The 16328-nt window shown below is 46.4% G+C and overlaps 2 protein-coding genes across 4 annotated transcripts in view; one reads left to right on the top strand and one right to left on the bottom strand.

The window, feature by feature from the left end:
* The window catches only part of LOC149340935 (uncharacterized), a 105326-nt gene extending 93722 nt beyond the window's left edge, over positions 1-11604 (bottom strand). Inside the window, exons 1-2 of one of the 3 annotated variants that reach the window (XR_016283676.1) lie at positions 10676-11582; positions 7885-8076 (exon numbers count right to left, since the gene is read on the bottom strand). The gene's annotated coding sequence lies outside the window, so the exon portion shown is untranslated. Of the gene's footprint in view, positions 1-7884; positions 8077-10675 lie in introns of all 3 variants that reach the window. The other 2 variants (XM_089549883.1, XM_089549880.1) reach the window with 2 other exon arrangements.
* LOC149340934 (uncharacterized) lies at positions 11343-14371 on the top strand. The gene is made up of 3 exons (XM_089549884.1): positions 11343-11550; positions 11974-12029; positions 13960-14371. Exons 1-3 carry the CDS (start codon positions 11358-11360, stop codon positions 14104-14106), a joined length of 396 nt encoding a protein of 131 aa, XP_089406010.1. The 5' UTR covers positions 11343-11357; the 3' UTR covers positions 14107-14371.
* The last annotated feature ends 1957 nt before the right edge of the window (positions 14372-16328 follow it).

Genomic DNA, 16328 nt, shown 5'->3' with positions numbered 1-16328 from the left:
ACTGCGCATTTCTTTTCCTCAGACACCAATTTTCATTTTCCGATATTTAACAGACGGAGGAGGAAGTTATGAAGAAAGGAAAGGCGCGGCAAACCTCTCATTCTGAGCGGACACTGAAATGTGAGGGAAGGGGTGAGAAATAGGAACGTGAGAGGGAAGGGGTGACAGATAGGAAGGGGTGAGAGATAGGACCCTGGGTCTTACCCACGCTCACGCGTGGGTAAGACCCACTGGTGTTCGGGACAGTTATGATGCAAACGACGCCCCTGAATTCAGAGTACTCTGCAGCTCTCTCAAATGAACTTTTCATTTTCGTTTCAAACGAAACAACGCTGTTTCGTCTCTTTTTTTTTTATCGCTATTGATTCTGCCATCGTCCTATTCTGTTTAACCGAAACAAGAATGTCCATCTCTCTTCGTCCGCACTGTGCGGCGGCTTCATAAGTTACTAAAGAACCTAACGCGCCAATATCTCGACCAAAGAGTGCACGCCACACGATCGCGTCGCTGCGCGGACGCAGTTCGCCGAAGGAGGAAGCGGTCAACCTTGACAGCGGTTGACGGCGCCGAGCCAAGGACGAAAGACCGGCCTCGTGGTTGCGCTTGACCGAAAAAAATACTCTCCCTTCGCCAGAGTCGATGCTATCGCGAGGCATCGAGCGCACCGTTATTTTGTGGCGTTATTCGCGACAGCCACATTCCTGACTACGGAAGATAAGTGCCGCATTGGCTGTAAAACAGCTGCTCGGTGCGAACACATTCTTTGTGCACTTGCGCAAAGACACCGAAGCGCGTGTATGCGACGTAATTTGGGGGATTTATGTAGAGTGGATGCGGGAGGGACGAGATACGTTTTTTTTTTCTTCGTGCAGAAGGAATTAAGCAAGAAGAAAAATAAGAGAATTCGGTCGCAGATATATGAAGAGGGTGGCTTGTGGAAGAAAAACATTTTCAGAAAGAACCAAGAAAAATAATAAAAGGCCTCGGTCACAAATCTATACAAAAGGAGACCCGATCGTCAAACAAAACGCTTTACAGAAAACGAGAGTAACGAAACGGCTAGGTCATAGATCTGTTGCCGAACAAAAATTTCTGCTGCAAAAAAAAAAAATAACAAACATATAAAGGCTTTGCCGTACGTCGAACAGAATGCTTTAATACCCTTGCTACACGGGCGTTTCGAATGCCTTCCAACCGAATGTCATCCGACTCGAATGCCAAACCAACGCTGTTACACGAAGTTTTCCAACGGCATTCGGTTCAGATGACATTCGGGTCGACGGAGCTACGCGGAGACATTCCAGATTTTGGAATGCCTTCAAGCCCGAACCGACCAATAGCCGTCGCCGCTGCCCTCGCTTCGCCCCGCCCCCAGCCGAGCGACTGCTTTCGGCCCTGTGGCTGTTCATTTCGATACCCGCTGCTCGCTTTTTTCTGCTGTTTGTTTAGCAAATAGTTCGTGTTCCGTCTAAGTGAGTGCTTGCAGATAATAGTACACCAATGAACATTTACCGCGTGTGCATGAAATTTCCCCAGGAGTGCGCCGATGAGGACGACTGCAGTCATACTGCTGTTTACATTGGTTTACATCGCTTCGTATGAACAGCTTGTGCTCGTTTGCAAGACACAAAATGAAATATGCGCTTTAGTTCTATTAAATAATCTCTTCTCTTCTGTACCGGCTGTACCCGTGCTTGTTTACGCAGTGCGACAATCTGTGGGAAGCGCCGACGCGATCGCTCGCGTGAGAAACACTTGACAGCCGGGTTGTTGACATCGGATGATCGGCGCTTCTCGCTAATTTTCTCGGCTTCCTCCGACATGACCAGTTCTTTATTTTAAACTACTTTATCCAGAAGTATGTTTGGTGACCGTTCGCGCTAACTGATATGGCCTAGCTTGTTAGTCACAAGCTAGCGACGGCGACGACTGCTGCTGGCCGTAAAGCACTGCTCGGCAGCTCGAGTCACACCGCCGCTTCCCGTTCATCATATGCGCGTCCTGCGATGTAAGCAATAGTTGATTTCAGGTCGCTGTTGCCAAAACTACACTCGGTAACCATTTGCATTCGCCAAAGCTTGTGATTCGCTCTTCACAACCACCGCAACCACAGATCCAACCCGGCGGACTCGCTAGGCCTAGTCGTCGCGGAAGGGAAGGGAGCCGTCGTCGACTGAAATTAATTTTTCAAGCGCTTATCGCAGGTGAGCGTTCAGGTGTGCACATTTAGAAGCGCGAACATATTCACACGGCCGCCTCATCATCGTGCTTTCGCTCAGCCGCCGTCAAGGCTGACCGTCCGCCGATCGGATTCGTCGGTGTCGTTGACCTGACAAATCTGTCCCATTAAAATGATATTATAGTAAACTAGATATTTCACTATAATGACATGCTGCTGTTGAGCGTAATATATAGTGTCGTTGTCGGACTAGTGTGACCGCCGCCGTCGTCGTCGTTGTACACTGAAAACGAGCTGAGGCTTTCGAATGCGTTTGGAAAGTGTCGTGTAGCACCGCGGGAGTCCGTCGAGTCCGAATGTCATTCCAATTCTCGAATGTCATTCGACTCGGATGTCATTCGAACGTTGCCGTGTAGCACAGGTATAAGTAAAGCTCGTGAACTCGAAGTGATGCTAACAACATATAGCTACAACATCAAGCTTCCAAAGGTCACAAAAAGAGCATGGCATCTTTCTTTATTTTTCTCGCGCAGTTCATACTTTGTGAGATTAAAAATATACATAACATGTTGATTTTAGAATAATTCCGTCAGGATACAAACCGAAAGTTTTCGTTGTCCATATCGCTGAACTGTACGGCTTCCGTTCGTGTAATCGCTCGTTGCGCTCGCGTTTATGTTCTATGAAAAACCTGCGCCACGGCGAGAAATGAACACACGAAAGGGCGTTGCCACAGGGCTGAGTTCGCGTCGTGCACCTTCATAAAGCTTGAAATAATTTTACTTTTTTTCTTCTAGTTACTGTTTGTAGTAGGAGACAAAAGTTTTGTCTTCCACGTGCTTCGGAAAACAGAAATTAACGGTTTACGGTTATTACGGGGCGGGTAGGAGCATCCTTGGGTGCTCGTACAGGATGACGAAGTTACGGGAAAGACGGGAAGAAGAACTTTATACAAGTGAATTTACATTATATACAAAACAGCAACTGAGAGAACATCTCAGTAAGAGAGTCTCGAAAACAAGGAGCAAAGCTACATGACGATGAGCTCAGATGGTCAGGAGTACTCGGCCGTCCAAGGCTTTTCCCTGGGCTCCCTAGATGGGGGCCGGGCTTGTCGAGGAAGGAGTGTCCTGAAAGTCCACTGAGGCACCCATCACACACTCTCTCAATAGGGAACACGTCCCCGTCACGTGTTGGGAGAGAGAGAAGGATGCCATCTGCGTCGCGCAGATTCTGGAATGTTCTCGAACAGCGTTCCCGCGCTTTTCATGTGGTCGCACGTGCAGGGTCGCACGTGTGGTTGCACGCGCAAGTCCGCGCGGTGTAGGGGAAACGGTCGCTGACCACTTCTTCTTGGAAGACGGATGCTGCTGTCAAACTTGATGACTGGACCCGGCTGACACCCGGGCCCCTTGGAATGTCAAGCATTAGTCAGGCGACCCGCCTGCTTTTCAACGCCCTCAAGCATCTTGTGCGAGCAAGACTTTTCTAAAGCAGCAAGAAGGCATGTCTTAGCAATGCCTCTTTTTACCAATTTGGAGTGGGCCGAATCAAAATTCAAAATTGCTTTCTTGGACCTTGGCTGGTACATGTGGCAAACGTGTGAATCACCAAAGAAAAAAAGAACATCAAGAAACTGTAGGCTACCATTATGTTCAAGCTCATGGGTAAATGCAGGTTTTCCTGCAGGTTTTCCTGTGGAACTGGTTGCATCGGTCGCCGAGTGTCTGATACACAAGATAAAAGCTGGGGACCATAAACTGACGACTGAGTGACAAGCTCACGAACGGGAAAGATGCGTTGCACTGCCCTATGTTCACCAGTTTACTCACCGCCTTAAAAAGGTGGCCTCCAAAGGCAATATCAGGGTAGTGCTTACTGCACCCAACAAACTCGGCAAACTTTGCAGAGTGGTGAATGATGACTGCAACAGAAAGCTGTCATGCCCCATCAAGCATGGGAAGCCGTTTATGGCCTGCAGGACCAATGTGGTCTACCGGATTCCGCTATCTTGCGGAAAGTGCTACATCGGTCAAACCGGCCGTTGCATCAATGTTCGCCTCATGGAGCATAACAATTTGGCAGCTGCGATATCAGGTCCGGGACACTTGGCGGCACATTGCAAACGTTGTAAACATGATGACAAAAAATGTACCCCTTTGCTTGAGCAGACACGTGTGATTTATGTCAGTGCAGATCAGAAAGAGCGGGAAGTATTGGAAGCCTTTCTCATTCACTCGGAACGGCAAACCTGCGTGAGCAAACCGAATGTTTATCTGTGCACTAAAGATTTGAGGTTCTTGTATCGGGAAGTGACATCACGCATGCGATTCAAAAGTTGATTTTTTATGCTCCTGATTGTCGCCTATAAATTCGTTGTTCGCGAGAATAAAGTCAGTTGATGTCTAGCGCCTGTGCTGTCTTTCTCTACCCTGTCGTCCTTGTTTTTAAGCGCTACTACTATGTCCTCTCAATCTAAACACCAACTAGCCCAGCTGTCTGCCTTAAATTTGCCCCTATGCAGACATGAACTGACAGGCTTCGACATATTTATGACGCTCCTGCCTCGAGCTGCGTCATGAATTACGCTGGATCATGACAACTACGTATTACTCATCACGGACAGACTAAACTGTTTTCTTCTTAATATTCGCGTACCCTAAAGGCCCTTTACGGGCATTAGAGAGAGGGTTGAAAACAAAAAGGAAAATAAATATTGTACTACATAACTAATTAATCATAAAACAAGAAAACTTACGCAACACACGTGTGCTGATGAACTGTTTTTTATTGCTGTTTTTTTTCGCATTACCTAGTGCGGCGAAAACATTGTGAAATTTTGTCTATAAAATTTGCGTGCACAGGCTCGCGAATGTTATCAAGCAGCGAATTGGCAGGCAGCGTTCCGAGCTCGTGCTTTTCTTCCCTGTCTCCTCCACACCCGGCTTCCATATGTTTGCAGGCTTTCGCGATAGACATAACTGGCAGCGCCCTCCGAGCCCGCCTACGAACCGAGTCCGAGAGGCGTTCCGTTCGGCGGCGTCTTATTTCTATCCGGTGACGAGGGGACGGGGCGCGAGGCATGGGTTGCCTGCCCGATGTGGTAACATGATCGCCGGTGAAGGTGCGTGCTCCCCTCTTTCCGTAGCTTTGGACCGAGCCGGAGTTCGCGGGTTTGAACCCGACCGCGGCGGCCGCGTTTCAATGAAGGCGAAACGCAAAAGGCGTCCGTGTGCTGTGCGATGTCAGTGCGCGTTAAAGGGACTATGAAACAAATTAATTGAGATTACGTAAAGATAGGCGATCCATCACTCGTCACCCCAGCGAAAGAATTTTCGAGCTAGCATGAATAACAACGAAGTTATAGACGATTAAAAATCACGCTCCTCCTCTCCCCCCTCAACTCATACACGCGGAGCACCAAGAAAAAATAAAGAAAACAGCTCCATAACTGGGCTCCGCCCATGAATACGTCATTCGCTGACGTTCGGTTTACGGCTTCCGGTTGTCGCACTCCCGAGGAGCAGCGTGCGTCGGCAGCGTCTCTCCGGTCTCGGCGCTTTCTTTGCTCCCGAACTCCCGGCAGAAAGAGGCGGCAGAGGTAAATTGGAAACATATGCGTGAAGGCAATGCCCTGGCCCGCTCTTGCCCGAGGGGGTCGCGCGGCGCCTCGAGCAGACGATTTTCACCGCTACCGGAAGTGTGCCCGTGACGTCGTAGCTGCCGCGGCTCGAGCGAATGACAGCGTGTGGTGGCCTACCGACGTCATGGGACTAGTGACGTCTGTTTTCCCGGTTTTGGTTTCAAAATCGCTCCCTACGAAGACACCAATCGGCCCGCGAATTTTAAAAAACGCGATTTTTAAAAAGCCATAATAAATTGCCGGCTCAGTTCCGAAGACTCATACTTGGTGTCAGTGCTTCTGAGCATAACTTCTAACATTTACAAGCGTCTTTTAATTCTTTTCATGGTCCCTTTAAAGATCCCCAGGTGGTCGAAATTATACCGGAAACCTCCACTACGGCACCTCTTTCTCTCTTCTTTCACTCCTATCTTCCCTCATGGCGCGGTTGAGGCGTACACCGAGAACTGAGACAGCCGCTATACGCCTTTCATTTCCTAAGAAGAAAGACAACCACCTCCTCAACAACTGTGCCATTGGATCATCGTCATTTATGGCATGCATCACGCCCGCAGCCAGTTCACATTGTACTCACTCTCGTCCACATGGCCGTGGTGAACTGGCTACGTGGGTCAGATGTCCCCGCATGACGCATTCTCGAGACCGGCCGCTAACCCACCCACCATGAGAGCACCCACACCAACGCCTACATCGGCCACCCACATCGATCCCGGATAACGCTCTGCTGGCTCGCATTCCTCCAGCATGGCAGTGTTCCGTTGCGATGGCGCCATCGTTTTGGGTGCCATCGATGTATAAAATAGTGAATAAATACTAAGTCGATGTAACCGCTTAATTTAGCGAGAAGAAAAATGTAAAATCAGGTCACGCAACACTTAAATTCAGTGTACTGACCCTGAAAGCGAAATCCACCTAGCTCTTCCGTTATGGCTATTTAGTACTTCCTCCGCTCCCGAGTATTCTGTTACGGCACCATTGCTTCGTTTGTGACTCATTGTTCCCCTAATAAGACTGAAAGACTCGATCGCTTATCTGTGAACGTGTCAGGGGAGCGATAGAGAGATTTGAAAAGACCCGGTGGGCATATGCCATGCTAAGCGAATTACAGCAGAGACGTTCTTTCCATAAAGCAGAAATTCAAACCACCAGCGTTTTCAATGTGACGTTTGTATAATGAAACATCCTTCTTAAAACGATTGCGGCCAGCATCTATGGAACTACCTCCGTTCTTCTTTTTTTTTTGTTTTCGCGACACATTCTTATCTTTAATTCATAGGCACCAAGCGCTGAACTACGCGAACACCGTTACCTTGCGAGAGAGGCTTTCAGCCAGGGAATTACCTAGTTGTTGCGTCTAATGGCTGCAACGCAGTTCACGGGGAAACAATGGGCATGCGTCGTGATGATAAGTTGATGGCACGTGCGTAGATAAAGCATACGAGTAGTACAACAGAACGCTTACACCTGATACTTTTATCGCATGATTCACAGTTCTATAGTTGTACTACTACATACAACTCTGCACAAGCACGCGACTTCGTCATTTATGTAGTCGGCTGTTTCTCATCCTCGTCAGACCGTGTACTGTGCGATGTCAGTGCACGTTAAAGAACCCCAGGTGGTCGAAATTTCCGGAGCCCTTCACTACGGCGTCCCTCATAGCCTGAGTCACTTTGGGACGTTAAACCCCATAAACTAAACTAAACTAAACTAAACTAAACTAAACTAAACTAAACTAAACTAAACTCATTTTCTGCATAAGAAGATAAATCTTGAAATTTGCGGTTATTGGGGAAAGTTTAACGGCGCGCCCTATTCGAATTTTCGCAGACTAGTCAGAGTTTGACCGGTTAAGTCGGAACTTAAGGTAAGTCCCCTGCAGCGTTATAAGCGCTTTGAAGCTCAAGGCCTTCATGACCGATGTCTTCAGATCGCCTAGGGAATGAGCCTCACAGCGAATCCCGGCCACAAGCCCGATTAGACTCCGAATTGGCAGCGTACTTCTAGCGAAAGCTGCGCTTGATTTCCATGTCCATGCCAGGCAGTACAATGGGAAACTTACATGGGACGCTGCAGGTTCCTGGTTCCACAATGGCCCACCTCCTCCTATGTAGTGGTACATGAGCAGAATATGTGGGCTCTACAAAGTCGGATTGAGTTCGTCTGTCGGTTCTGTGGCTGGTCGCACGGTAGACGGACACGCTGACGAGTCGGATCAATAGTCAGGCCAACTCGCCAAGTTCCTCGCTGGACTCTGTGTGTATACGTAGTGCAAAGACAAAGCAAGTGGTATACCGATAGCGTTGTGCACGCGTTAGTAGCTGACCAAAGAGCGCGCGTTTTTACTTGTGTGTGCAAACAATGGAAAGCTCCGTGAAAATGTTTCAACACTGAAAAATGATCGAGTAAAGCTGATTTCATTACGGCGTCGGTAACCACCATGCACAGAGCCACTTTGCTTCAGGGGGCCCAGTACGTGACAAGACATAAGAGCGTAACAATGAACCACTTTTTCTTGCTTTGTTTTCCATTAATGCTTTGCTTGCTTAATGGGCCGTGTGCGCTGAGCGTGCAAGTCACGGCATCCGTTCCAGTCTCTGGGACGACACTACTGCAGAGAACGGCGGGGTGCATTAGTTGTACTACATGCAGCTGTGCCGATAAGGGCGCGGTCATTGGACGTGGCCGCCAGCGCATAGCTGGGTAGAAAAAGCAAGTGCCTCTGGGCCATGCAGCACAGCAAGTGAGGCTAGCAACTTGGTTCATTCCGCAAGCAGTGGAGTGAACGAAGAATACAGAGTTTAGCAAGAGCGATCCGCTCGGGTGAAGACCCAGCGTCGTCTGCGCAGTAGCGGATATGCTCCCGTACATAGCACTCAGGGGCTTTCTGCGCATGTGCACTTGGCGCCTATCAAACACTCGCATGCGTAGGCTCTTCATACAAGTGGGTCGCGATAACGGATCAGAGATTGTGCTATGCTAAAACACTATTAACTACCTCCAAGGGTGCATTTATGGTCAACATTTGAAGGGGAGAGGGAGGGGGACATACATCGCGCAAAGCATGCCTTTAATTTTTTCCTAAAAAAAAAAAAAGACTAGGAATTAATGCCGCTTTCTCATGGTTTTTGATCAGAAGAAGGCAGGAGTAGTCGGTCGCCATCCCCGCTCGCCCCTGCTCTTAATTAAATCCGCCCCAGCTTATGCCGAGGTGGCACTTCACGAGACTTCTTTAGTTCAATTAACGATTTATTGCGTAAGCTTTCTCCAAAATTCTCCAGTGCGAAGTGAAAACTTAAAAGGAAAAGAATCGAAATGAACCAAACTCGCAAATTAGAGGTAACGTTCTTCGCTCAGAGGAGATTGAAAGAAAGAAACAAACCCTAAAACGGCAATCAGCGCTGTTTCTTTTGACATGAGAGCCTCACATCCGTTTGACCTCTGTACATTAAATGCTCAGCATTACAAAAATTCGAATTCCAACTCCTGGCAGACGGGCGAAATATAATTCAGGTCTGTGAAGCTGCTGTGAAACAACTCATACAAATAAGGTGTCGAACCTGAACGTTTTAACAGACAAAACTAACTGTTCAGCACTCTATTCGTTTTTTTTCATAAAAATATATATTTCCTGAAAGACTAAACAATGTTTGGTGAAGTTCAATTTTTATGCGTAATTTGTATTAATTCTTATAATTGTACGTGGGGAGTGCAGCGTGCCGATGAAAAGGGATATCGGTCCTGTCGGCCTGATTTTCGTCGCTTCCATATCACCTGGCAGAAATCAGATAACATTAACTCAAAATGGTTATATATGGCCGCCGCGGTGGCTCAGTGGTTATGGTGCTCGGCTGCTGACCCGAAAGACGCGGGTTCGATCCCGGCCGCGGCGGTTGAATTTCGATGAAGGCGAAATTCTAGAGGCCCGTGTACTGTGCGATGCTAGTGCAAGTTAAAGAACCCCAGGTGTTCGAAATTTCCGGAGCCCTTCACTACGGCGTCTCTCATAGCCTGAGTCGCTTTGGGACGTTAAACCCCATAAACCAAACCAAATCAAAATGGTTATAGTTGTACATGGTCAGCCAGAAAGGTTAAGTGCACGTTAACTGCTCGAAGTAAGTTGTAAATTATTAAGACTACGTTCAACCGTGAAAGCGTCACAGTGTGCCGCGCAGTTTTATTCTGTAGTCCAGTTCATGATGACAGAAGCCCGCACGGTAATTGCCAGATGATTGCTAATTGGAAGTACAATTGCTTCTATTGAAAGTTTTTTCTTCGTCCGATTCCAAAATAAAAATATAACATGACACAAGACCTGTGCTTTGTCAACGAAGCGTATTACAGGAGGCTTAGGCTCGATTTCTGGCACTTCCGAAATTACACACACCACCCCGAAATGTTTATGGAGAAGCTTGGGCTCGCTTTCTCATGGGTCCAGAAATTACACAGACCGTGTTCCTGAACATTTTTGAAGACTGCTGCATTGCCATCTGGTAGTGGTAAGCCTGCCTTTCCTTCCTTCAAAAAACAACTTCCCCTCGTGGCGCTGTTGAGCTACCTGCCCCGGTGGCTCAGCCAAGCTCAGCGTTTGAGGTGAGGCAGTTCTGCGCCTTTCCTTTTTTTCACGGCCTATTTTTTTATTTATTGCTATCCCATGACTGAGTCAAGCTATTATTATGCCATGTATGTGCGCTAGATTTAGGCAACCGGGCCAATAAAGTACGTAATGACGCATGTCTAGGGTCACAGCATGGCTCAGTAGGGAAAGAAAAAAGCAAAAAAATAAAGAGCAACAACAGAAAAGCGAATACGGTCAAATGACGCGAAAGAATTAATGCAAACAACGCGCTTACCTGACATTCCTGTAGGTATTTCGCGCGGCAATGCTGAGGAGTTATAAACAACACCGCTACGGATGTCGCTAGCATCAGCGTTTTTATACCCTCTCTTACGTGCTATCTGCGGCGCGAAACGAACACTTCGAAGAACTGCGTGGCTGAATCACGCCTCTGCAATATCATCTCTAAAATCTAGCACGCATTCGCATCTGATTATGTCCATTTTCCGGCAAAACCCACTTTGTTTTCTTTCCTGCTTCTTTTTTTTTAAAGATGATTTTGAGTGAGTGAATGTATGTAAGTTCTTTCTGTGTGCGTTTCAAAATTTTGTTTTTACCATGTCTCAGCATGTTCTCTTCTGCCGCCCTCCTTGCTTCTGCTTTTATTTACGAGCTAACCATCTCCACTTATACGCATCTGAATTTGAGGGTACGTGAAATAAATATATAATTTGTGGAACAAAGCCGAAGCTGCGGACGCATTCAGCTTCCTCAAAGTGAGCCTGGAAAAGGGTGAATTAACCTGCCTGCGCAGTGACTCGACGCGCGTATGACCATGAGACATGTTTGAACAGGCCAACAGACCGCGCAGTAGGCTCGCAAGCAAGCTCACATGACTGCCGCTGCGCGTCAAATGCTAAAGCCAAAACGCAGGAGCGCAGGGCGAACGAGCGCGACTGCGGCCTGCGGCAGTTTTGATGCGCCACAACGCCACCAGGCGCCACCACACGAATCCAGTTCTATCCAGTCGCCAATGCGCGATACGAACTACGCTCCGCCCGCCGAACGAAGCGCACACAAGCGGCGAAGCCGGAAGCAACTCCGAAATCTGGCAACAGCGCCGCAACGCTCGCACGGCTTTCTTTGCGAGGGAGTTCTCCAACGTTGCTGGTAAGGCACGGCTGTGGTCCTTGTTCAAACGTGCTATCATTTAATTTTCGCTTGCCGCTCGGGTTCTAAACTGTGTCATAGCGGTAAATAGTTTTAATTCACGTTGATGAAAGTAGTTCTTGAGGTTTGTGTGACATTATATCGGGTAGCTGCTCTCAGTCAACCCTCGCCCTGGTGACCTTTCATTCAGATTATAGGTGACCCGTGGCCGAAAATCCAGTTTGAATGGGGCTTTGGGCGGTTTGGGACCGACTGTGAATGTTTTATGTCAGATCCGCTTTGTTAAATGCTGGTCCACTCTTTACATTAAAATTTTGCTACTCGCGCAGTGATAGCCTGGTAATAGAAGGTTCTCGCACATGCTGACCGCTTTGAATGAAGTATTCGTAGTGTTCACTGCTTTTGGCACCTTTTCTGTTTCAGGCTATTGGAGGATGTTTGTATCGAAAGCTAGCCGTTACGCCTTCAGGATTTCTCACGTAAGTGCTGTCCTGAAGATTGTGCTTATGTGCATGCCTATCAGTAGACCACGCGAACCGAGTGATTTGAAGTCAGTTTGCAATAGCTGTGGTCACCTAGGCGTAGAGAAGTGCGGAACAATTTGCTCGAAGTGTCCAGGATCAGTGTCTGCCTTTCACTGTGTGTCAGGAGCGCGTTTATGTTGGCACAATTGACTCATGTCCTTTTTTTTTTTTTTTTTTTTGCGGGCACTGCCTTTATTGCACCAAGTGATAGTTGCTGTTAAGATGCGTCTACCTTGTCAAGCTCCGTAGTTTGGTCAGGAAGAAAACAAACAGTTAATTTATATGTATTTGATAAACTGCCCAATTTCAAATTCAATGGAAGAGTACCACCGTAGATTTTACGAACTTGTTTTAACTTAGAAAATCAGAAAGTTGGGTAAGTTAGTTGAGACGCATAGCTGCAAAAAGCGCGAAAGGGAACACCCAGACAAAGAAAAAATTACAAGGACATGCTTAACTTAGCCAAGCCAACTCTGAAGATGTCAAGCTTGTTTCGAGGTGGAAGGCTACCTTAGAGACAGTGTGGCTTTAAGTACTGTGATCGTGTATGTGAAGCTCATGTGAAGCTCATCAATGTGGTCTCACATTGCCCAAGGACTGGCCTTGAAACTCTGCACTTACGATCAGATGTTGTTGTTTACTTAGCTGTACGCTGTACTTGTGAACACTCATACCGTCCGTCAAAATTTCAGCTCGAATGGACAAGCAGCTACCATTTAAACATTGAAGAGCTGCGGTGCTTTAGCACAAGAGACAGTGCTAACATTATGAAGACTTACTGAGATGGAAGAGTAGCATCTGTCTGTGTTTTGTTTTACATCTGTTTTACATGAGTACTGCAGCTCTTCGGTCAGCTTCATTGTTGTCATCTCATAGTGGTTCATGTGAAAGCCCTGCTTGAATGCTTATTTATGTTGCATACACTTTTCGTGCTGTGATCTAAGTGTTCAAAAGTACCTGTTGAGGGGCATTATAACTGATACCCCTGTCACACGGGTAAGTTTAGTGACACTTTCACGAAGTGCACTTCTCCAGAACAAGTGACACTTTCGGGGCGTGCTGCTACACAGATAAATAAAGTGTCATTCGGAATTGATGGTGGTGACGATGGCTTTTCAAGTAAGGCACAAAAAATATTACTTTTCGCGCTTCAAAGCTTTAATGTACAGTTAATGTACAGTAGATTGCAAACTGCAAGCAATTTTTTATGATTATCAAGGAGCTTTGTGCAATATTGGCGATTACAAAAAAGGCTTCGCAAGACGAGACAAGCCAGGAGCAGTGCTTCACTTTTTGAAGCATCATGGCGACCCACGGCGATAACGTTTCTGCACAGCTGACACAATCTGATTGGCAAAAAGTGGTGGCGACATACATGTGCAAATAAGTTTACATGAACAAGAGGGCAAAAAAAAATCGCTGCGTTCAATAAAACACCATTTTTATTGCCGACGTTGTATTCTAATTTCGAAACGCTGCTACCGAGGCTATACACTTTGCCCCTCGGGAAAAGTGAAGTGCGTTCCCCAAACTCACTTCTTGCCGAGTGCGTTCAGCAGCGAGTGTCATTAAAGTTCATCGTGTGACACGATGCGAATGACACTACAGGCGAGTGTCACTCGTTGAAAATGACACTAAACTTGCTCGTCTGACAGGGGTATGAGCCGACTGATTAAAGTGCATGCTGCTGTTAGTGAAGATTTCCTGTTGGCTGTAGGATAATTTAACATGTTTTGCATAATTGCTTTCTTTTATTTGTTACTAAGTTGTAAATGGAAGTGCAACCAGATGTAATGAAGACATAGCAGCATCACAGATACGATGCATGCTTGGATAACGGCCTTAACATTATGCATTCCATTGCATCTCTCTCTCTCTACTCCAGAATGTCTACTTCGATGGCCAGCTGAAAACGGGGAAGGATCGTGTCGTGTCGTCTTCAGCCTTTGCGCTGTCGACCGTGGGTATCCTGCTGTCTGCCTTTGGACTCCGACAGATGGGCCACAACCAGAAATGGATTGAGCGCGGCTGACAACATGGAAACTACTCTAGTCTGAATATTACCCCACCCTTAGGCAATGCGACCCTTCCCTTGGACATTGCTTCAACAGTGGAGACTAGCATGAATTGTGCCATCATCACATTGACAGTCAAGGACTTTTGGAGCCTAGGAAGCTTGCTGTTGTAGCATCCATCCCTTTATCAGCGGCACTCATTTTCTGAAAAGCTGCTTTGTTTTAAGGTTGTCATGACGAATATTCGACGAACGTTGAGTAAAGCTCCCTCCCACATGTTGCTACCATGTTCTTGTCTGAATCGTGGATTCTGTACCAGATCCATCAGTTTACCGATGGAACAGAAAGTACTTGGCTCACTCATTCGTGCACTGCGAGCTTTCTGCAAAGGGCATTGTGATGGCAGTTTGTGACGTGCATTGTTTTTCATTGCTAGCATTACTGCCTGCATGCAGCAAGTGAATCTAGATAGCTGCTCATTGATGTTAAGTATGCGGTACATGCTGCCCATGTGACAAGAAAGTCTGCAAAATCACTTTCTTAATGGCATTAGGGACTTGTACTGACCAATATGGGCGAGTTTAGTTTTTTTCTGGATGCTTGCCAATCTGAAGTTATTGTGACTGAAATGCTCATTAATGTCACTAAATCGTACACTGTAAGCCAACAAAACTGTACTAAAACTTTCTGTTCGAATTAAAATGTCAGCTTCAAATCCACTACAGGATTTTTGGCGGTTTTCAGTTGCCCTTGTCCTGTGCTCAGTGTACTATCACGGATTCAACTGATATGAACTTTATAGGACACATTTTTTTTATTAGTCCCATTATAATAGTGCATTGGCTCTAAAAAGTTATTTGACAGTGGGCTTTTCAGTGCAATCTTCAACATGTTTCGTAGCATTTCCATCTATTCTGCAGCTGCTTGTGATGTCCAGCGGATCAATGTTGAGCAGCAAATCTGCAGTCTACTACAGGATGTGCTGTAATTAGAGGGAATCGGTAGATACTGCAATGCTTGAAGCCAACATCTCTTAAAGGCTAGTTTGTAGGCTTCCCTGACCAGAACTATGTTTAGCTAGCACCTGAAAATTATTTTGCAGGTGTTCCCTCAGTGAACAGTGCGCCCGTTAAGTTTTATGAAGCTGATTTTTAATTCCCAAGCCTTTTCACTTCTGCACCTCTGCCTCATGACTTTTGCCTGAAAATACAGATTAACGCTTGCATAGCATATACTGTTTACCACTCATTACCAGGGCCCTTTGGTGGCCTTACTGGCCTTGGAAACATTTCATATAGAGCAGATCAAGCCACAGTGAGAGGAAGTTATGTTGGGAGAACAGCAGCTTCTGCCCTCTCCTTGCACAAGGAGAGAGAGTGTTGTACAAGGACTGTCATAAAAGATGTACTAGCCTTGTAGTTCAGCACACAACGGCATAAATTGGCCAGTGTAGTTTATCTCTCAAACAGAAAAGGCCATGTTTTATGCACAAGATCTATGTTTTACTAGAGCTTCTGCATGCTTGTAGTTCAGCACACAACGGCATAAATTGGCCAGTGTAGTTTATCTCTCAAACAGAAAAGGCCATGTTTTACGCACAAGATCTATGTTTTACTAGAGCTTCTGCATGTATTCTACAGGATAAAAAGGCGCTCGTGACCTTTCGCACAGTTAAAAACCGAACAGTCAAGACTCTAGGCAATGTACATAGTGTTATACATAGGGAAAGCATCAAGTCTGGCTTAGTGTTACAAATGGTGAAAGATTGAATATAGGAGGTATCGTAAAGCAATGAAAGATTTTCTTTCAGAGCTAGTGTGTTTGAACAGAACTTCAGAAGGTGCCTTGCAGCTATTTTTGATTCCATAGCCTGAGACACTGAGTCTGTACGCTAACTATATTTTGTTCTCAACTCTACTCAACTTTCCCAAGTCCCGAGCACTGCAGCTTCTACTTTCGAGTGAAAACAGGACTATTTTCTCTTTGCTGATGCTTCTGTGTGCAATTAAAGGCTGCTTCGACAATGTAAACAATCTTTCAGTTATGCGAATTAGATGATCAAGTAGAAGGTTAGAGCAGAAAGCAGTGAGGCACTACAATTGCTTGCCTAATTTGCTTAAATGCCACCAAGCAAAGTTTAATAATAATGTCTATGGGAGAACAATAGAAGCATCTATATCTGTTGTGGATTCCAAACACAAACTGGTCAGTGACTTGGCTTCCATTTCCATAAAAGACA

Source organism: Amblyomma mixtum, chromosome 6, assembly GCF_055824585.1.
Source record: "Amblyomma mixtum isolate Tamu chromosome 6, ASM5582458v1, whole genome shotgun sequence".
Taxonomy (NCBI): Eukaryota; Metazoa; Arthropoda; class Arachnida; order Ixodida; family Ixodidae; genus Amblyomma; species Amblyomma mixtum.
Note: the sequence above shows the minus strand (reverse complement) of the source record. Positions and strands in the feature narration are given on the sequence as shown.